Genomic DNA, 22745 nt, shown 5'->3' on the forward strand with positions numbered 1-22745 from the left:
ACAACAGGAGGGCTCACACAATGCACACAAGGACCATTCCTGGAGCACCCAGTTCAGGGCATAGGGAGACAGTGCACCTGGGCCACGCAGGACAAAAAGTGCATATGGCCACCATATCAAAACTAGAGACATAGCGGCTCTACCTAATACATTTGAACACCCACAGAGAAGCAACCAAAATGGGAGATAACAATAATAATAAAAAAAAAAAACCCCGGTGGTGGCCGCGTGGGACAAAGGGTAGACGGATGGGCTGGGAGGAGTGGGGCGTGGCCAACCAGCCCGGGGCTCCACATGCAGCAGCTGCCCTGGGTGCCCTCACCACCGAGTCTTGAGGAGTTGAGCCCACAGCTAACCCCAGCCAATGGCCCGCAGCCATCAGGGAGGCGTCCCGGAGGCAGCGATGCAGGGAGGGGCCGGACACAGGCAAGTGGCCCCGGCGGCTGCCATGGCAGACAGCAGGGGGTCGGGGGGGAGGAAGGGGGGGGGGGACGGCGCAGTACGCCACAGTGTTGGCCGCCCAGCCCTGGGTTGGGAGGTGGTGGCCCAGGGCCCTGAGTCAACTTTCAGAGCCCCCCTGATGCTGCAGACGAGGGCCCAGGCAGCGTGGACAACGATGGCCCAGTGAGGCGCCAAAGGAAGGTCACGGTCAAATACATCAAGGAGTTATGGAAGCGCCTCAACCTGAAGGAATGGATCCTGGAACAGCTCACTCGCCTCTACGACTGCCAGTAAGAGGAGATCCTGGAGCTGGAGATCGATGTGGACGAACTCCTGGACATGGAGAGTGATGATACCCAGTCTGCCAGGGTCAAGGAGGTGCTGGTTGACTGTTACAAACCCACTGAGGCCTTCATCTGTGGCCTGCTGGACAAGATCTGGGGCATGCAGAAGCTGAGCACAGCCCAGAAGTAAGGCTCCTCAACCCAGGTGAAGGGTGGCTCTCACAGGACAATTGCTGCCCCTGACCTCATAGCAACAGCAACACCAAGGGGCCCCGTGGCCAGGCCTGGTGCCATGACAGGGCTCCCTGTGCCCTTCGCTTAGGGGCCTCTTCCCTGCCCCCCTGTTTTCCATTTTGGGTTTTATTTTTAATTATTATTACACTATGGGACTTTAAAAAAAAAAAAGTCCCAAATGAAATAACAATAGAAATCTCCAGGGGAAAAAAACTAAATGAAATGGAAGTGGTCAAGAGAAACCAAAATGGTGGCATAGGTAAACACCTGAACTTGCAGCCTCACACAACCACTTCAAAACTACAACTAAAAGACAAAACGGACATCATCCAGAACCACAGGAAGGCTGGCTAAGTGGGAATTCTACAACTAGAAGGGAAGAGAAAAGCACACTGAGACTCAGAGGAGCTGCGGAAGTAAAGTGCAGAGGTATGGAGTAGCGCGCACGGAGAGGGCTGGCAACTGAGTACGCGGCTGTCTTTTTCAATCCGCAGGGAGACACAAGCTCCCGACTGCTCTGAACTCCAGTTCTGGGTGAGACTCTGGGGACCCAGACTCATACAGGGAGAAACTGGACTGTCTGGCAGCGGGCGGAACTCAAGGGCGGCTTTCTCTCAGAGGTGCTTGCAGCGATTACCAAGGGACACTGAGACCTGGGGGCCTCTTAGGGCAGGGCTGATGAATAGAATAATCTGGTGAATATAATAGAATCAGGGGCATAGAAAGGGAGTGGACTGACAATCCTTGCGGGGAAAGGGGTGTGGGGGGTGCGGAAAGAGACTGGACAAAAATCATACACCTATGGATGAGGATAGTGGCGGGGGGGGGGGGGGTGGGTAAGGGCATGAGGTGGGGTGGGAACTGGGTGGAGGGGAGCTATGGGGGGAGAAAGAGGAATAATTGTAGTAATCTGAACAATAAAGATTTAAAAATAAATAAATTAATTAATTTCAAAAAAAAAGAAATGGAAGTGGGCAAACTACCAGATACAGAGTTCAAAACAATGGTTTCAAAGGTGCTCAAAAAATTAGTGAGGCCCTGACCGGTTTGGCTCAGTGGATAGAGCGTCGGCCTGCGGACTGAAGGGTCCCGGGTTCGATTCCAGTCAAGGGCGTGTACCTTGGTTGCGGGCACATCCCCAGTGGGAGGTGTGCAGGAGGCAGCTGATCGATGTCTCTCTCTCATCGATGTTTCTAACTCTCTATCCCTCTCCCTTCCTCTCTGTAAAAAAATCAATAAAAATATTTAAAAAAAAAAAAATTAGTGAGAAAGTCAACAGCATAAAAAAGGACATAGAAACCATAAGAAGAACCAGTAACTAAAATGAAGAATACACTAAAAGGAATCAACAACGGATTTGATGAAGCAGACGATCAAATTAGCAATTGGGAAGATAAGCAATCAAAGCAGAAAACAGAAAAAAAAAGAAAATGAGGACAGTCCTGGCCAGGTGGGTCAGTTGGTTGGAATGTTGCCCTGTGTACCAAAAAGTTGCAGGTTAGATTCTATGTTGTGGGTTCCATCCCTGGTTGGGATACATAACCACATAACGGAGGCAACCAATTGATGTTTTCCTCTCACATCTATGTTTATCTCTCTCTCTCTGTTTTACTCCCCTCTATAAAAATCAATAAAAATATATATCCTTGGGTGAGCATTAAAAAGAAAAAAGAAAAAAAAATGAGGATAGTTTAAGGCAGTGGTCGGCAAACTCATTAGTCAACAGAGCCAAATATCAACAGGACAATGATTGAAATTTCTTTTGAGAGCGAAAAACTGACTTCTGCGCATGGGCCATGAAGTTTCAATCGCACTGTACATGCGCGCCCGCACGTGGTATTTTGTGGAAGAGCCACACTCAAGGGCCCAAAGAACCGCATGTGGCTCGCGAGCCGCAGTTTGCCGACCACTGGTTTAAGGGGAATCTGGAACACAAAAAGTAACAACAACTGTAACATAGAGGAAAAAGGAGAGGACAGAAAGCAAGGGATTGAGAACCTATTTGAAAAAATAATGACTGAAAACCTCCCTAATCTGGTGAAGAAAAAGGGTTTTTACTATCCAGTAAATTCAGAGAGTCCCAAACAAGATGAAGCCAAGGAAGTCCAAAACAAGACATATCATAATTAAAGCAACAAACGTTTAAGACAAAGAATCATAAATGCAGCAAGAGAAAGACCTAGAAGGGAGCTCCCATAGAATTGTCAGCTGATTTCTCAACACAAATTTTTTAGATCAGAAGAAATTGGCACATAATAATCAAAGTGATGAAAAGAACCTAAAACAGAGATTACTCTACCTAGCAAGGTAATCCACCTAATAAAAGAGAAAGATGCGAATCGACCGTACCTCCACAACACCCACCAGCCAATCAGGAGTGAGTATGCAAATTAACCCAATCAAGAGGGCAGGTTAATTTGCATATGCAGGTGCTGAGTGGCCAGGGGCGGGGTGGGGCGCTTGCATCATCGCCATGGCGATGACACAGGCGTTCCGTACCACCTCAGCCGCTCCAGGCCTCTGGGCAGCATAGAAAGGCAGAAAGGTGGCTCTGTTCTGGAGCGGAAAGGCCGCTCCCGCCACAGCGAAGGCAGTGCTGGCTGCCAGGGGAAGGAAGGCCCATTCTTGCACAAATCTTTGTGCATCAGGCTTCTAGTCATTTATAATTGATGAACAAATAAAGATTTCCCAAACAAGAAAAGCTAAAGGAGTCCATCACCACCAAATCAGTATTATAAAAAATAGTGAAAGAAGCTTCTTGAAGAATAAGGGGGAGCCCCAGTGGTGTGGTTCTGTTGGTAGGGTATTGTCCTGTGCACCAAAAGGTGGATGGTTTGATTCCCAGTCAGGGTTCATGCCCAGGTATGGGCTCAATCCCTGTTAGGGGGCACAGAGAAAGCAATCACTCTCACATGAATGTTTCTCTCTCTCTCCTTTCCTCTCTTTCTAAGAAATCAATAAAAAATATTCTTTTTTTTTTAATATGTTTTATTGAATTTTTACAGAGAGGAAAGGAGAGGGATAGAGAGATAGAAACATCGATGAGAGAGAAACATCGATTCAGCTGCCTCCTGCACACCCCCCACCGGGGATGTGCCCGCAACCAAGGTACATGCCCTTGACCAGAATCGAACCTGGGACCCTTCAGTCTGCATGCCGACACTCTATCCACTGAGCCAAACTGGTCAGGGCAATAAAAAATATTTTAAGAAATAAGGGGGGGATCATAAATATAAATAAGAAAATTGTAATAACTATGTACCTATGAATAATCACTTTAAATGTAAATGAATTAAATGATCTAATCAAAAGATAAAAGGTAACTGAATGAATAAGAAAACAAGACCCATACATATATTGTCTGTCTACAGAGACCTACATCAGATCAAAAGACAGAAACTGACTCAAAGCAGAGAAAAGGAAAATTATTGGGGTAGCAATAATTATAAAAAAACAGACTTTAAAAGAAAGGCTATAAATAGAGATAAAGAAATTACATAATAATAAAGGTATAAGTGCAAAAAGAGGATATAATCCTTGTAAACATTTATGCACCCAACATAGGAGCACCTAAATATATACAGCAAATATCGATACACATAAAGGGAGAGGGTCACAGTATACAGTCATAGTAGGTGACCTGAACACTCCATAGACATCAATGGAGAGATCCAGACAGAAACTCAACAAGGAAACAGTGGTCTTAAAGAACATATATACCAGGCAAATTTATTTCAGATTTTTATGCCACATTTGTTTTACCCATGATCTCAATGCCAGGGCAATCCTTACCTGAAAGTGTCTTTTGGTAAGAAGCACACTGATGTCTCCACAGGGAGATGGCAGATCTCTCTCGATTCTGCAGTCCATTGAGTCTTTCCGCTAGCCCGCCTCTGTTTAATGAATTATAATATATTAAGTTTACCTAAAACAAAGCTTCAGAATTATTGCAAAATCTACATTTTTTACCCTCCAACCAGAGACAAATAGATAAAACAAGTCAAGTTTTAACTTTTTTGACATTACATTCTTTTCAGTAACCCACTTCTTAAAGATTCCTTGGAAGCTCAGTTTTCAGGTTCATAGAAATATGGGCTACTCTCAGAGCAGTTTGACTTCCTTTCCTTCTTTCTTAGTTTACTTATTCTGTAAATATGTACCAATTACTCCTGTTCTACATAGCAAAGTGCTAGGTGCAAGGGATAAAAAAAAGGCAATGAGCTATGCCATTGGGGTAGAGAGGGACTTAAAATCTGTTCAGCAGACAGTGGGAAATAGTTAAATGTAAAGTTGGTTCAGAATTGTAGTCAATAATAAAACCTGATAGGTGGAATACTTTCTGTAAGAGAATTTAGGTGTGGGCTCATTATTTGTACAAAAGAGATAATTGAATATTGATCACAAACACAGCAAGAATACCAACATCTCAAAAACAGGAAAGTTTTCATATATTGCAGGCAGATGACTGGTAACAATGGACATACAGGCACTTCACAAAAGCCCTTACCTATCAATTAATACTACATATACATTAATATATTTTCAAATACATATAAGCATATATTACATATATATTTTTGATTCAGAGAAGTCAGCAGTTCTTAATACAGCTATGATCTCAAAACAAATCAAGATTACTATTATGACTTCATGCAACATAATTTATCAGTGTTTTGTCTTATATGATTATGAACCAGTTTACCAGTTTGGTGATCATCTCACTAAATTATCTCATTTTATTTTAATAATATCTCTTCAAGATAAAAAGAACAGATATCAATATCTACCTCATACATGATATATCAGAGTTGAAAGAGAGAATAATGAAATTCACCAGTATTACAAAACTACTCAGAGAAGGAAATAGTTGTTGAAACCAGAAAGGACTTACCACCCTATACTCTTTCTACAATAATTTAAATATGATTTTTAATACATTATATGTTATATATATATTATCATTACTACCTACTTTGTTTTCCCATAGGCACTTGTTTTCCTATAAGCACCAATTATTTCTGAATGTGTGTTCAATTTTTAAAAAATTTGCATACAAACATGCCAAAGAACCTCTACTTTACATATGTCTACCTCTACTTAATATATGTAAACTCTTCTACATATAATTCTGTTTATGTGAAGTAACTGATGTTACTCCTGCTCTAAACAACACTAGGAAAGTAGGTAGTACCTCATTCTACAGATGATAAACTGGGGCACTGGGTATTAAACACCAGCACAAGGTGAGGCATCTGATGTGCAGCAGAGCTATATGCACAAACAGGCAGGCTGACTCCAGAGTTCACAAACTTATCCTCAATGATATACCTACTGTCTCAAAAAGAAGTACTTAAAAAGATGCTCTTAATATCATAAACAAAAGACAAAAACAAAACATTGTATTCTTTGCACAATGATCTAGATAATTATTTTTCAAATGTTTTTTTCTAACCAACGACTTAAGAGATAAGAAGACAAAATACAATCTGAAAGGATATGGTTAAAGTCAAGTCCTCTATCTCACAAATAAACTACAGGAGTTATAGGGCAAAAGGTAAAAAAAAAAAAAAAAAAAAAAAAAAGAACAGTTCTCTACATGTGGAAGTATCTGGAGCGCTAAGAGAGAATCAGTATTTTACACTTGGTTTTAGTCGTTGGGGCTACACTGGTGCCTCACACAATACCTCTGCTCCAATCTTCCCAGAGAATTCCTGGAGAAAATTCCGATCAGATGCACCAGAACTTAAGAATGTAAACACCATGATTTCTAAGCAACAATCTTCTACACTAATAAAAGAGAAACAGGCAAATTAACCATCACTCTGCTACACCAAGCCACGCCCACCAGCCAATCAGAGCGAGTATGCAAATTAACCCATAAAAGATGGTGCATAAATTTGCATACGCAGCCGGGGCGGGCAGCGCTATGGCCCGCCCCTGGGGGTCCAGGTCCATCAGGGGCAGGGGAGGCCTGGCGGGCAGTGCCAGACACCACTGGCAAGGTACCAGTCCATAGGGGCCCTGGGAGGCGGGGTGAGCAGCGCCAGACACCACCGCGGGGTCCGATCCATCACAGGCCCCGGGAGGGGCAGCGGCCTGCCTAGCCACGCCTGCGGGGCCTTGGGAACACTGCCTCCCTGGGGAGGCACGGCTGGGCCTGCTTAGCCACTCCCGTGGGGCCCGTGAACATCGCAGGCATGGGGTTGCTGAGACCTAGACAGGGCCTCTGGCCACAGATTCACAGCTTCAGAGACTGACTCTACCAGGCCGCCCGGTGGCCATGTGGCTGAGCCACAGGGTGCCCGTTCAAGATGTGACACAGAGAGGAGGTGTGGGAGGAAATCCAGAGAATGGGATGTGGTGGTTCAAGACTCACTTCCTTTGGGCTTTGTCCTTCTTTGGTTTTCGTTCTTTTCTTTCAGGCCTGGAGCCCAAGCACTGCAGGAGAGAGGGATGGATGAAGGCCGAATGTGGAAGAAGAGGCTCGAGGCCCGACTGCGGGGCTGCCTGAGGGACGGCTCCAGGGCGAGTGCCACAGCTTTGGCCAGGAGGCGGGTGTTCCAAGGGGCGCCGAGTAGCGCCTCGCCATCCCTCTATGAGGACACCCCACACAGACGCTGCCTTCGCCAGCAGGCTCTGGGCGACATCAACAAATGCTACTGCAACCTCTAACATTCTGGGCAAAGAACTGACCCTATGCCCCTCTAGGTACCAGGCTTGCTAGGAGTGTGCTGTCACCAATGCCATAGATCAAAGGCAAAAACCTGGCGAGGCGGAGTGCACCAGAGGGTGCTTGGGCTGGGACAGGGGACTGGCAGGCAGGGATCTGCCTCGCCTACAGAAAGAGAGGTTCTGCAGTGGCCGCAAGATGCGGGTGGGCCCGGCCAGGGATCAAGGGGCATGGAAGGACACCGGAGCGGAGGGGCAAGGACTCGCAGCACTGAGGCGGGGGTTGAGGGGCGATGCCACCTCAGTGGAGGGGTGCCGCACTGCAGAGATTCAGAGAAGCTCCCAGTGCTAACCGGCGTGTCCCAGTGCCTTCACTGAGCTTTGATGGCCAATTGAGATACTATATAAGGAAAATGAGGAAAGAAGTGAGAAAGAAAAGGAAAGGCGAACAACACAAAAGAAAGACAGGAAGGAACCTGTAAACCCATTGTCACTTAAATAGGGAATATAGACAATAGTGTTGTAATGATGATATGATGCCAGGTGGGTGCTGGAAATATCGGGGAACACTTTGTAAAGTATATGATTGTCTAAACACTCTTCTGTAACTAATATAAAACCTGAAACCAATACAAAATAATATTGAATGTAAAGAAATGAAAATTGGAGAAAATTTTTTATAAATTTCAAAGTTTAAATAAAGGCTGTAAAGGAAGGAAGGGGGGAGAATAAAAATAGTGTTTTTCATGTTACCACTTTATTGTCTTTTCAGTACATGAAAAAGACAGTTGTCTTTATATGGTGCTTTTATACTTTTCTAAGTCATTATCTCATTTTAATTTCAGGGCAATTTAAAGACAAGATAATTATTCCCTCCACTATTCAAAGAAAGGAAATCTTGGTGTCTGGCCCCAATGATTCAATCGTCAAGTCCTTATTGTAAAGCAGAGTTAGTAAAATTTTCTGTGAAGGGTCATATCTATACTAATAAAAGCCTTGGGGGCAATCAGGCCGGCAGAGGAGCAGTTAGGTGTCAATCAGGCCAGCAAGGGAGCAGTTAGGGGGCAATCAGGCAGGCAGGCAAGCAGTTAGGAGCCAGCGGTCCCGGATTGTGAGAGGGATGTCCGACTGCAGGTTTAGGCCCGATCCCACAGGGATCGGGATCGGGCCTAAACCTGCAGTCGGACATCCCCCGAGGGGTCCAAGATTGGAGAGGGTGCAGGTTGGGCTGAGGGACACCCTCCCCAGTGTACGAATTTTGTGCACTGGGCCTCTAGTCATTCTAATAAAAATCTCCTAGCATTAAAAAAAAAAAAAGTCAGGAGATCCAAGACAGCAGCAGACCAAGTGGATGTTACACTCACTTCCTCCCAAGCCAACATGGAATTACAAATAAAATATATAACAGTCAACCTGAATAACCAACTGAAGACTAGCTGAATGGAAGTCTTATAACCATGGATTCACACAAGAAGCCACATTGAGGGTGGTAGAAAGGGCAGATACATGAAAAGGGCTGGCCCTGCTCCCACAGGCGGCGGCTGAGATTCTGGAGGGATATGACCGTTGCAAAGGTTCTCCCTGAGGAGCATGGGATCTCAACCTCAGGCCAAGCTCCACAGCCCATTGCACCAGACACGTGGCTGTGAAAGTCAGCGATTCTGTCTGCCAGAGAGAGATAGGAGTCTGCAAAAGACATAGACACCCTCCTAAAGGGCCAACGCACAAAATCTCATTTGTAGTCACTCACCCTGGGCTCTGGAGGAGGCAGGGTGGGAGAGACTGGAGTTGTGTGAGAAGGGACTGGGTGGCTCTGGGGAGAGAAGTGAGGACAGCAGCCAAGAACTCTGTGCTGAGTCATTCTTTCACACCACAGACCCCATTTATCTTGGATGAAGCCCTCCCCCCTCTGTGTGGCATCATCCTGGTGGAAAGTAATAACCCAACCCTCTAAACTCCAAATCACCCCAAGCTCCAAAGCTCATGCCCTGCTGAGGAGTCAGCTGCCAGGGCCGGGGTATAGAGATCTGGGCAGACTCAGGGGGTGTCAGTAACTGAATGGTGTGGCTTTGGGACAGAGGTCATTCACTCCACTTAACCCTGAATCTGACTGGCGACTACCTCTCATGGGAGATCCTACAGTCCCATGTTCTGGGCTCCAGGTGGCCTGACTCTCTCACTGACTAGGTCTGGGCAGAAGCTCGGACAGACTGAGTTGTGTTGCTCTAGGTTGGGGGCCATGTTTCCCACACATGCCCGACCAGTGCAGAGCCCTCCATTCATGCAGCCAAATCTTGGTCTGTTTTGGCCTGATAAACTCTGCAAGCCTCACTCTGACAACACCCTGAGACCCCCACCCCACCACAAGGTTCAGCAGACACCATGCAGATGGAAACTAGACTTGATATATTCTTGGACATTTGCTGAATGGCCTCAGACCTAGCATGGACACTGAGTTTGAAGCTGTATCATTCTGGTAACTCACTGAGAAACTACCTCATTCAACTCCAGCAACACCAGAGGATCTTTCAGTGACTGACCCAGCTGTCAGGTGGAGGTAGATGCCAGGGCGCCTTATGACTTTTGCTGACCTGTCCCTGGGCCAAGTGCTGGTAAAAGCAGTTTGCACACCCAGACACAGCAGAGACAGTAATCCACAAACTGTAGCTCCAAACAGGTTCCCAGGGCCAGTCACAGTCAGCGTCTAAAACTGGCCTGCATCACAGTACCTACCAAGAGGTCCAAGAATCAACAAACCCAGTCAGAGCAGGATCCAACTAACTTCACAAGCAGCATAACCAAAGAAAGATCTTGTCAGACATCAGACCCTGCTGAGGTGAATTCTGCTTCATGTGGTCAGCACCTACAAAACAGCTCGTACACTGTAGTTGGGGTCAATCCTCACAGTGAGCAACTTCAGGGTCGACCCCACAGAACTGGCCAATAGCAATCAAGACTCAATTACAACAGAAGGATTCACATAACACACACAAGAGACATTCCTTGAGCACTCATTTCAAAGGATCAAGAAAACTGTGCCAGTGGATCCCAGAGTAAATCTACTAAATAAGACTACCCTATGAAGAGTGAGAGCCATAGCAGATCTACATAATGCATAGAAACAAACATAAACAGGCAACCGAAATAGGGAGACAAAAAAACACGTCCCAATTAAAAGAACAGGGGAATTCTCAAGAAAAAGAGCTAAATGAAATGGAAGCAAGGAATTTATCAGATACAGAGTTTTAAAAAATGGTTATAAGGATATACAAGGAAATTAGTAAAAGTTCAACATAGAGATAGCAAGCGTAAAAAAGGATGTAGAAACCACAAAAATGAACCAATCAGAAATGAAGAATACAATATCTGAGGTGAGGAATATGCTAGAAAAAATAAACAACAGGTTGGATGAAGCAGAGCTCAAATCAGTGATTTGGAAGACAAGGTAGCAGAAAACATACAATCAAAGCAGTAAAATAAAAAATGAATTTTAAAAAATGAGGATAGCCTGGCCAGTGGGCTCAGTGGTAGACAGTTGACTTATGAACCAGGAGGTCATGTTTGATTCCCAGTCAGGGCACGTGCCAGGGTTGCAGGCTCGATTCCCAGTAGGGGGCTCTCATCATTGATGTTTCAATCTCTCTATCCCTCTCCCTTCCTCTCTGAAATCAATAAACATATTTTTTTTAAATAAATTAATTAAAATATAAATAAGTAAATAAATAAAGACAGATTAAGGTACCTTTGGAAAACCATGAAACATGACCACATCCACATCATAGGGGTACCAGAAGGGGGTGAGAAAGAGCAAGGGATCAAGAATCTTTTTAAAGAAGTAATGACAGAAAACTTCCCTAACCTGGTGAAAGAAAAAGATACACAAATCCAGGAAATGCGAGTCCCAATCAAGATGAAGTGAAAAAGGCCAACACCAACACACATCACAATTAAAATGCCAAAAGTTAAAGACTAAGAGAGAATCTTAAAATAGGCAAAATCTTAAAATAGGCAAGAAGAAAGCCATTAGTTACCTACAAAAATTGATCCCATAAGACTGGGGAAGCTTTTTTCTCGGTAACTATTTGCTTTCCTCTTGCCTTTTTTTTTTTTTTTAAATAATTCTTTATTATTGAAAGTATTACATATGTCCCTCTTTTCCCCCCAATGGCCCCTTCCTGCTAACTCCAGCCCCCAACCCCAGGCCTTCAGCATCCTATTGATTATGTCCATGGGTTATGCATATATGCATACAACGTCTTTGGTTGATTACCTCCCACCCACCATGCCCCTCCTTCCTTCCAAGATTCTGCACTCTGTTCCATGCTTCCACTCCATTCATCAGTCTATTTTCTTACTTAAATTCCACATGTGTGATCACGTAATACTTGTCTTTCCCTGACTGACTTATTTCACTTAGCATGATACTCTCCAGGTCCCTCCATGCTGTCTCAAACGGTAAGAGATTCTTCTTTTTTTACTTCTGCATAGTATTACATGGTATAAAGTACCACAGCTTTTTTATCCACTCATCTACTAGTGGGCACTTGGGTTTGTTTCCAGATCTTTGCTATTGTAAATTGTGTTGCTATGAAGATAGGGGTGCATACATTCTTTCTGATTGGTGTTTCATCCTCTTGCTTCTTTTAAGATTCTCTTGCTTCCTCAGATACTGTATTCTTCATTTCTGATCAGTTTATTTATTTAAAAATATGTTTTTATTGATTTCAGAGAGAGAAAGGGAGAGGGAAAAGAGAGCAAGACCTATATACACTGAGTGGCCAGATTATTATGATCTCTGAACGCATAATAATCTGGCCACTCAGTGTATATCTACCTAATAAAAGAGTAACATGCTAATTGACCATACCTTCGCAACGTCCACCAGCCAATCAGGAGTGAGTATGCAAATTAACCCAACAAAGATGGCGGGTTAATTTGCATACATGGGTGCCAAGCGGCTGGGGGCAGGGTGGGACACTTGCGTCGTCGCCATGGTGACAATGCAGGCATTCTGAATCACCCCTGGCTGCTCTGGGCCTCTGAGCAGCGTAGGAAGGTGGAAGGCGGCGGCTCTGGGCCGGAGCAAAAAGGCTGCTCCAGCCAGAGCAAAGGAGGTGAAGGCAGCCAGGGAAAGGAAGGCCCATTCTGGCATGAATCTTTGTGCATTGGGCTTCTAATATATATATATATATTTTAGAGGCCCAGTGCATGAATTCATGCATGGGAGGGGTCCGGCCAGCCTGGCCAGGGGGAGGGGACATGGGCAGTTGGCTGGCCTGCCTGCTGGTCAAACTCCTGGTTGAGGGGACAATTTGCATATTAGTCTTTTATTATATAGGATATACACTGAGTGGCCAGATTATTATGCATTCAGAGATCATAATAATCTGGCCACTCAGTGTATATATGCTATATCAACAAAAACATTTCAGGCCAGAAGTTATTGGCATGAAATATTGAAAGTGATGAAAAGCAAGAACCTACAACCAAGACTATATACCCAGCAAGGCTATAATTTAAAACCGAAGGAGAGTGCTCACTTTGAGGGCACATGTACTGAAACTGGAAAGAGACAAAGATTAACATACCCCCTGAGCAAGGATGACATGTAGATTCATGAATTATTCCACATTTAAAAAATAAAAATAACACCTTCCCAGAAAAAGAAAGCTAAAGACGTTCTTTACCACCAAACCACTGTTACAAGATATATTATAAGGTTGAAGAAAGAAGAAAAAATTAAAAAGACAAGACAAAGATGAACAAGGAGAAAGAGAAGTTGAAGAAGGAGGAAAGGAGGAGAAACAAGAGGAGGAGGAAGAGTCAGAGGAGGAGGAGGAGAATGATGATGAACATAATTAAAAGATTAAAATGGTAATAGATATATACCTATCAATTATCACTTTAATTGTAAATGGCTTAAATGCTGTAATCAAAAGTCATATGGTAGATGAATGGATAAGAGAGCAACACCCACATGCTGTCTACAAGAGACAAACTTCGGAAGGAAAGATACACACAGACTAAAAATAAAGAGATGGAAAAGAGATATTTCATGCCGACAAAAATGAAAATTAAAAAAAAAAAAGGACAGTACATAAGGATAAAGGGAACAATCCAACAAGTGGATATAACCCTTGAAAATATTTTTGTACCCAAAATAGGAGCACCTAAATATATAAAGCATATATTGATGGGCATTTAATAAGAGAACAGCAGTATAACAGTCATAGTAGAAAATTTTAACACCTCAATGGCTAGAGTTCCAGGACAATAATCAACAAGAAATAAAGTCCTTAAGTGACACACTAGATAATTGGATTTAATTGATGTCTTCAGAGCATCTCACTCCAAAGATTAGCAGAATATACATTCTTTTTTAAGTGTACAGGGAACATTTTCTAGGATAGACCACATATTAGGACACAAAACAAGTCTCAATAAACTTAAGATGAGTGAAAACTTATCAAACATCTTCTCTGACCATACTATTATGAAACTAGAAATCAATCACAAGAAAAAAAAGAAAAAAAAAAAACCCAAACCTCAAGATATGGAAATTAAATGCTATTAAACAATGAATGGGTTAGCAATGAGACCAAGGAAGAAGTCAAAAGATATCTTGAAGCAAATGAAAATGAGAACATAACAACCCAAAATCTATATGATATAGTGAAAGTAGTTCTAAGAAGGAAATTCATAGAATTATAGGCCTATTTCTAGAAACAAGAAAAATCTCCAACAACCTAACTTTACACTTAAAGGAACTAGGAAAAGAACAACAAAGAAAGCCCAAAGAGTCTAAAAAAAAATTAGAAAAGATCAATGAAACAACAGCTGGTTGAAAAAGCTTTAAAAAGACTCAACAAGATGCAGTAAGCCACAAACCAGCGGAACCTCGCAAGGAACCCCCGCTGCAGGCTTTTGGGACCCCACACAGTGATTTGCATACTTGCACGCCACCCCCACCACAGTCTTCAGAACCCTGCGATGAGTTGCAGAGTCGCATGCCACCCCTGCTGTGGGCTGTGGGACCATGAGGTGAGTCGAACACCACTGAGACCTCGTAGATGATCCTCACCACAGGAACCGGGAACCCAAGCACATCCACAACAGCTTGCACAACGAGGTCGGGGGTGAGCCACATAGTCAGACAACCTGTGAGGAGTCTCCACTCATGAAAGGACAATAACATTCAAGACCCAACTATATAAGGAGAACCCAAATAACAAAAGTAGGGAGCTTCCCTAGAACACCCAGCTAAGGAGATCTGAGAGACTACACCACTGGGTCCCACTAAACACCTACTACATAGGACTCCCCCTAAAAAAGCTGGGTGGCATAGTAGTTTGATCTAATACATAGAAACAAATACAAAGAGACAACGAAAATGGGGAGACAAAGAAACAATTCCCAAAGGAAAGACAAGGAACTAAATGAAATAGAGGCAAGTAATTTGTCAGATAAAGAATTCAAAGTAGCCCTAACAGGTTTGGCTCAGTGGATAGAGCGTCGGCCTGCAGACTGAAGGGTCCCAAGTTCGATTCTGGCCAAGGGTATGTACCTTGGTTGCAGGCACATCCCCAGTAGGGGGTATGCAGGAGGCAGTTGATCGATTTTTCTCTCTCATTGATGTTTCTATCTCTCTATCCCTCTCCCTTCCTCTCTGTAAAAAATCAATAAAATATTTTTTTTTTTTAAAAAGAATTCACGCCAAAACCGGTTTGGCTCAGTGGATAGAGCGTCGGCCTGTGGACTGAAGGGTCCCGGGTTCGATTCCGGTCAAGGGCATGTAACTTGGTTGCGGGCACATCCCCAGTGGGAGGTGTGCAGGAGGCAGCTGATCGATGTTTCTCTCTCATCGATGTTTCTGACTATCTATCCCTCTTTCTTCCTCTCTGTAAAAAATCAATAAAATATATTTAAAAAAAAAAAAGAATTCAAAGTAATGGTTATAAGGATGCTCAAACATCTGGCTGAGAATTACAAGCAACTCAATGAGAATTATAAGCAGCTGTATGAGAAATACACCAACATTGATAAGAATCAAGAGGAAATGAAGAATGACATAGCTTAATAAAGAACAGCCTGGAGGGTTTCAACAGTTCAGCAAGTTAGAAGACAAGGTAGAAAACAACAAAACCCAATCAGAGCAGCAATTGGGAAAAAGAATTAAAAAGCCAGAGGAGAGTATAAGGGAGCTTTGGGACAACATGAAATGAAACAACATCTGCATAATAGGGGTGCCAGAAGGAGAAGAAGCTGAGCAACAAATAGAAAACCTGTTTAAAAAAATAATGACAGAAAACTTCCCTGACTTGGGGAAGAAAAAAAGTCACACAAGTCCAGGAAGCACAGAGAATCCCAAACAAGATGAACCCAAAAAGATACACCAAGACACATCATAGTTAAAATAGCAAATGTTAATGACAAAGAATCTTAAAGGCTACAAGAGAAAGACAGAAAGTTACCTACAAGGGATCTCCCATTAGACTATCAACTGATTTCTCAGCAGAAACACATCCAGCCAGAAGAGAGTGGCATGACATATACAAAGTAATGAAAAGAAAGGGACTGGATCCAAGACTACTCTATTCAACAAGGCTATCATTCAAAATTGAAGGTGAAATCAGCAGCTTCAAAGATGAAAAAGAAAAGAAAAAAAAGGCTAAAGGAGTTTATCACCACCAAACCAGCAATGCATGAAATCCTAAAATGACTTTTGTAAAAAGAATAAATAGAAAGAGAGGGAGAAACACAGGCATAAAGAATAAAAATGGCAACAAACAAGTACCCATCAATAATAACCTTAAATGTAAATGGTTTAAATGCTCCAATCAAAAGATATAGGATAGCTGAATGGATAAGAAAACATGACACACATATATGCTGTCTACAAGAGACCCATCTCAGAACAAAGGACTCACACAGACTGAAAATGAAGGGATGGAAAGAAACTGTTCAGGCAAATAGAAAGGGAAAAAAAAGCTGGGGTAGCAATACTTATATCTGAAAAAAATAGACCTCAAAGTGAAAACCATAACAAGAGATAAGGAAGGCCACTTCATAATACTAAAGGAATAGACACAACAAGGGGATATAACTCTTCAATACAGGAGCATCCAAATGCATAAAAAGTTTCTGGAAGATATAAAGGGAGAGATCGACAGCAATATAATCATAGTAGTGGACTTTAATACCCCATTGACATCACTGGATAAATCCTCTAGTCAAAAAAAGCAACAAGGAAAAAGCAATCCTAAACGACTCACTAGATCAAATAGAACTAACTGACATCTTTAGAACATTTCACCCCAAAGCTACATTCTTCTCAAGTGTATATGGGATATTTTCAAAGACAGACCACATGTTTGGACACAGACTAAGTCTCTACAAATTCAAGAAGATTGAAATCATAGCAAGCATCTTCTCAGATCACAATGGCATAAAGTTAGAAATCAACAACAATAAAAAAACTCAAAAACAAACACATGGAAGCAAAATAGTATGCTATTAAAAAATGAATGGGTTACCAAATAGATCAAAGAAGAAATAAAAAACATCATGAAAACAAATGACAATGAACACACAACAATCCAAAATCTATGGGGCACAGGGAAAGCAATCCTGAGAGGGAAATTCATAGTACTACAGGCCTACTTCAAAAAAGAAGAAAAAGTTGTAATAACTTACCTACCCTACAACTTAAAGAATTAGAATGGGAGCAAAAAGAGAAGTCCATAGTAAGTAGAAGGAAGGAAATAAGATCAGAGCAGAAATAGATGACATTGAGACCAAAAAAAATACAAAAGATCAATAAAACCAAGAGCTGGTTCTTTAAAAGAATAAACAAGATTGATGAACCTCTAGCAAGACTTACCAAGAAACAAAGAGAGAGAACCCAAATAAACAAAATCAGAATAGAAAGAGTTGAAGTTAACAACTGACCCCACAGAAATACAAAGGATCGTAAAAAAATACTATGAACAACTCTATTCCAACAAACTGGACAACTCTGATGAAACTGACATATTCCTAGAAAAATACAATCTTCCAAACTCAATCAGAATACCTGAATAGGCTGAATAACTACTGATGAAATTGAAGCAGTCATAATAAAATAAAATAAAAACTTTTAGCAAACAAAAGCCCTGATCCAGATGGCTTCACAGGAGAGTTTTACCAAATATTCAAAGAATAACTACCACCTATCCTCCTCAAACTATTCAAAAAATTCAAGAGAAAGGAACACTTTCAAGCTCTTTAGATGAGGCCAGTATTACCCTAATTCCAAAACCATATAAAGACACTACAAAGAAAGAGAACACAGGCCAATATCCCTGATGAACATAGATGCTACAATCCTCAACAAAATTTTAGCAAATCGAATCCAGCAATACATTAAAAAGATCGTACACCATGACCAAGTGGGATTTATTCTGGGGATGCAAGACTGGTACAATATCTGCAAATCAATAAATGTGATACAGCACATTAACAGATTTCAAGACAAAAATCACATGATCATATCAATTATGTAGAAAAAGCATTTGACAAAAACCAACACCCTTTTTTGATAAAAACTTTCAGCAAAGGGGGAATGGAGGGATCATACCTCAACATTAATAAAGGCCATCTATAACAAACCTACAGCCAACATCACACTCAATGGACAAAAATTAAAACCAATTCCCCTAAGAACAGGAACAACACAGGGATGCCCACTTTCACCACATAGTATGGCCTTAATAGGATTGGGAACATCACTTGCTATATAATTGCACACAACTGATTTCAACAAGGACATTCGGATCACTGTAATTGGCTTCTTTTCTTGTTCTCTCCAGAGACTACTACAAACGACCACCATTCTCTTTTGAGGCTATAACTTCCCAACTCTGAGCATAAGGGCTTCTGTCATATTTTATGTTAAAAACAAACAAACAAACAAACAAATAAGTAAAATGATATATACAGTATATAGGAAACAGGCATGAACTGACTCAACATACTTCATCTGTCCCACCAGACTCAGTCATATCCTTATACTCTTCCCTCCACTCCTATGCTCAAGACAGGCCTCTCCGCCCCAGGCCTTGCTCCCTGCTTCCTTTCTTCGACACTGACAGAGCAATTATTCCTAACATCTGTCTAAATCTGTGTCTCCTTTTCTCTGAAATCTCTTTAGACACTGGATTCCTTTCAAGCCATTAGCAGTAATCTCCCCACTTTCCTACCTTGAATCCCTCCTCCTAGCACAGGAGCCACAAAACTGTCTCCACTCCTTGAGTTTTGGGCACTCCTTGATCCCTAGTCCCTGGCTTCTTTCCTACTAGCCCACAAACATTACTGGAGTCTCAGTGTGCATCATCCTTCTTGCCATGTCTTGATGCAGACATACTAAACAGAACCAAATACTGTACTCTTCAGAGCTACATTTATTCTTCCTATTGGAAATCCTTTTTCCTTGAAACACTGCTTTCCACAAATTTGCCTTCTTGTTTTCAGTGGGTTTTTGGTTTTATTGTTTTGTTCTAATTTAAAACACAAAGAGACAATGGATTACACAGCGCTGGGACATGTCCTCAATGGTACACCTCTTATATGCACACCAGCCAGTTCCCTGTCCATGAGTCTTTGCTCTCTCGTGCGTCTTTGTATTTCCAAGTGTTTCCCTAGTCAATATCTATAATTGTACTCATTAAAGTAATCTGAATAGTACATATGTATTTCTATTTCCCTCTTTAGACTATAAATTACTTGAAAATAGGCATTTACTTGTCTTACTTGTCTGAAATCTCACCTGAAACACTGATGCTTAATAAAATTTGATAAACCCAAACAGCCAAGCTCCATTAAAGAAAGCAGTTACATAAGCTGGTTATGACTGAAATTGAATGCTCAACTTGGATGAGCTATTCCATAAATCAAGAACTTAAGACTTCCATAATTACTTATAGAAATTACAATTCTATTCTCACAATTTTCCTTCCCAAGTAAACAGGTAAGCATTTTTAAATTACCATTTTAGATATGTGGGTTGTTAAAAAAAGAGAAAAGCTTTAAAAAAAAACATTTTAAAAGGTGTAATTTCACCTTGAAAACTGCTTCTTATTTGCTGATTTTTCAGGAGTCCTAGGCAACGTCATCTGTTTCTGGGGGGTATACAAAATGTTGTCTGCAGATTTCACCCTTGGGATTACCCGTCTCTCTGTAACTTTTCCTCCATCTGATCCAAACTCCATGGGGTGTTTGTGAGAGGATTCGGACTCAATGAAGAAGACATTCTCTGAGTTATCTTTACTTTCACTATCTGATGAATACTCCAAAATTTCTGTAGAACTTGTCTGAAAAAATTAAGAGATATACAATTAAATTTGAAGAATTCTTTGTTCAAGTACTTATTTATACATGTCTATTATTCTATTCCCTTATAACTATAATTAGTAAAAGCTTTAAACATACAGTATCTTAAACTTTGTACATACAGTAGCTTAAACTTCTATTTTGACATGAAATCCGAAGTATCAGGCCATATAACCAAAGTCAAGATGAGATTAAACCAATTGTAAGCAAGATATTCTCTCATAGAACCCACCAAATTAGGTACCAATATTCAATCTTCCTCCAGTAAACTAACAGAAATGTGCCAGATAGTCAGTTTTGAAGACGGAACTAATAACACCAACCTAAATGGCTGATGAAAGTCACTACAACCTAACACCTATTGGCAAACATGTAAATTTTTTTGGATTTTGAAATTTAATGTGAAGTAAATAATATTCAATATTTCTTATGAACCAAAGAAAATTGCCTCTTCATGTGTAAACTACTTAATTTACCAAAAGTCTACAAGGGTAAAGATGAAAAGTAGACTTTCCAACACAAATTCAATATAATATTTTCCAGAGACTAGTTTTAAATTGCTAATATCATCAGGAACTATATAAGAATATTAAGTGACTGCCTCTCTTTCTTAATATTTCCTAAAATATTTCTTCTTCCCCGACTCAAATTTCTATACTACCAAAATAATATTTTGAAAATTGGATTACAAATAGAAACTCACATCACATAGCCTAACTGGAGAGGAAAATCAAAAATGTCTTCTGTGATGTTCTCCATCTTTGCCCAGACACATACTCAAACTCTTAAATCTGGTATGAATTTTATTTTCCCATCACTTGGTTTTGCAAGTCAGTCCCATGTTGTTCTACAGTCAGCAACAATTCATCCTTCAACACTAATTTTTCAGTGTATTAGTAGGCCCTTTTAATTTAATATCTATACATTTTAAATTTTCTAAATGTAAATTGTATATTTAGTTAAATGGATCTTCTGTGCCTGTATAATTTCATAATGTAGTATAGGTCCCTCAGGAAGAGCTCTATCTATTTTGATGGATCAACATGGATTGTGTCACTGGCACTGAAATAGGCACCTGGCTAAAGAGAGTGAAGAGGCCACAGTATACATGTATACATAAGGATTATTATCTGTGGGTATGTGTGTACGCATGTGCATTGGTGCACAGAGGTAGCACTAGAATTTTCACCATTTGCTAATCTACATAAGACAAAAGGTTTACCACATTTGGCCTTTTAGAGGATTTTATAGTTACATCCTTTTAAGGGCTAAAAAGGACATCACCAATCCCCATATCTCTTTCAAAAAACTGCTGGGGTAGTCACCTGTTACTAGGAACATTTAAAAGAAGAAAAAGTAAGTAAAAAAAACTCAATAGCTTAGTTCCTCTACCCTTTTCACAATCTCAGTTACATGCCTAAATTACTGTAGGCAGCTGCTAATCCATAAATAAGCCCTGTGGTCACGTTTCCCCTATAACACAGCTTCTCAATAATAATTAACAATAGGCCATAAAAAAAACCCACAATAATTCGGTTTGAAAATTAAGATCCTCGACACTAAAAACTTCATACATTACTTGAGAACTCCAAATTTAAATTCGTCTTTTTGTTATGCAATGTCTTTTCATTTAGTTCCCTAAAGCTTTGCATTTCATCCTAGAACAGGGTTTCACAACCTCAGCACTGCTGCCATTTTTCTGAATAAGAGTGGGCTTCCTGTACAGGGGCACTGACAAGTGGGTGAACCCCCACAAACTCTAAGCACTGGACCCCTCCCCACTCCCTGTCTCTGCCCTTCCCACCTTCCCACCCCCTAACCCCACATCAGGAGAACTTCAGGACCAACAGGCCTCAGCCTCACATTCCTGGCCTCAGGCCCACCTACATTCCTTGATCCCCGACACTGGACACACACTGTGCCCATCCCCAGCTGCCACTGGCCCTACCTGAGCCAGCTCTGTCTATGGGACTGAGCCACAGTGGAAGGAAGAAGAGTGGTCCTTCCACTTGTCTCAGGCTCCTCGGCCTAGGACAGGAATTAGGGACAAGGGGGAGGATCAGTGTGTGGGCATCAGTGGGCCAGTGCCCACCTACATCCCCAGTGGCTGAGGGCAAGCTCCTTAGGACCTGGCGAGAAAAGGCAAACATGTCCACACCACCCTCAGGGCCACTCTATATTCTTGATCACCTGCTGGGGGAAGACTTCTGTGCTGCCCAACAATACCCCATGTTTGGGGGCCCCTGAATGTCCATCTGCCCCACCAGGCCAACTCTGCACTCCATGGCGCACCCCACCTCGACGCCCCTTGGGTGCTAAGAAAGTAGAAACAGCAGGTGGGATGCCCCATGTCAACCCTCTGCCATTAAATCCACAAACAGAAAAACAAACAAAAAACACAACAAATAAATAATGCCTTTAGCAGTCAATCGAAAAGACAAACAATGCCTTAACCAGCACGGCAAATCATGTGTTCTTCACATAGGAATTTCTAAGAAGAAACGAAAGGCATAACAAACACCTTTAAGAAAAGACATCTAGAAGCCGTCACTTTAGGAGATTGTATTTTAGAACTCCACCCAAGCCCATAATCTCAGATGAATGTGGAGGAAGTCTCCTCATGTGGACACACAGAACTACAGCTGATGAGTCACAAGCTGTTTTGGCCCCAGCCTGTCAGTCAAGAACTCATTTTCTTTGAGAAAGGATGGTGTCTGTGTGTGTGCACATGCATGCATGTGTATAGATGCG

General features: G+C 41.8%; 1 protein-coding gene across 1 annotated transcript in view; it reads right to left on the minus strand.

The window, feature by feature from the left end:
• SPIDR (scaffold protein involved in DNA repair) overlaps positions 1–22745 on the minus strand; it is a 378562-nt gene that overhangs the window by 238609 nt on the left and 117208 nt on the right. Inside the window, exons 6-7 of the mRNA XM_080646739.1 lie at positions 19725–19975; positions 4752–4852 (exon numbers count right to left, since the gene is read on the minus strand). Coding sequence (XP_080502865.1) covers positions 4752–4852; positions 19725–19975 — 352 coding nt within the window. The remainder of the gene's footprint in view (positions 1–4751; positions 4853–19724; positions 19976–22745) is intronic.

The sequence above is a fragment of the Plecotus auritus genome (genome assembly GCF_963455305.1).
Source record: "Plecotus auritus genome assembly, chromosome: 11".
NCBI lineage: Eukaryota > Metazoa > Chordata > Mammalia > Chiroptera > Vespertilionidae > Plecotus > Plecotus auritus.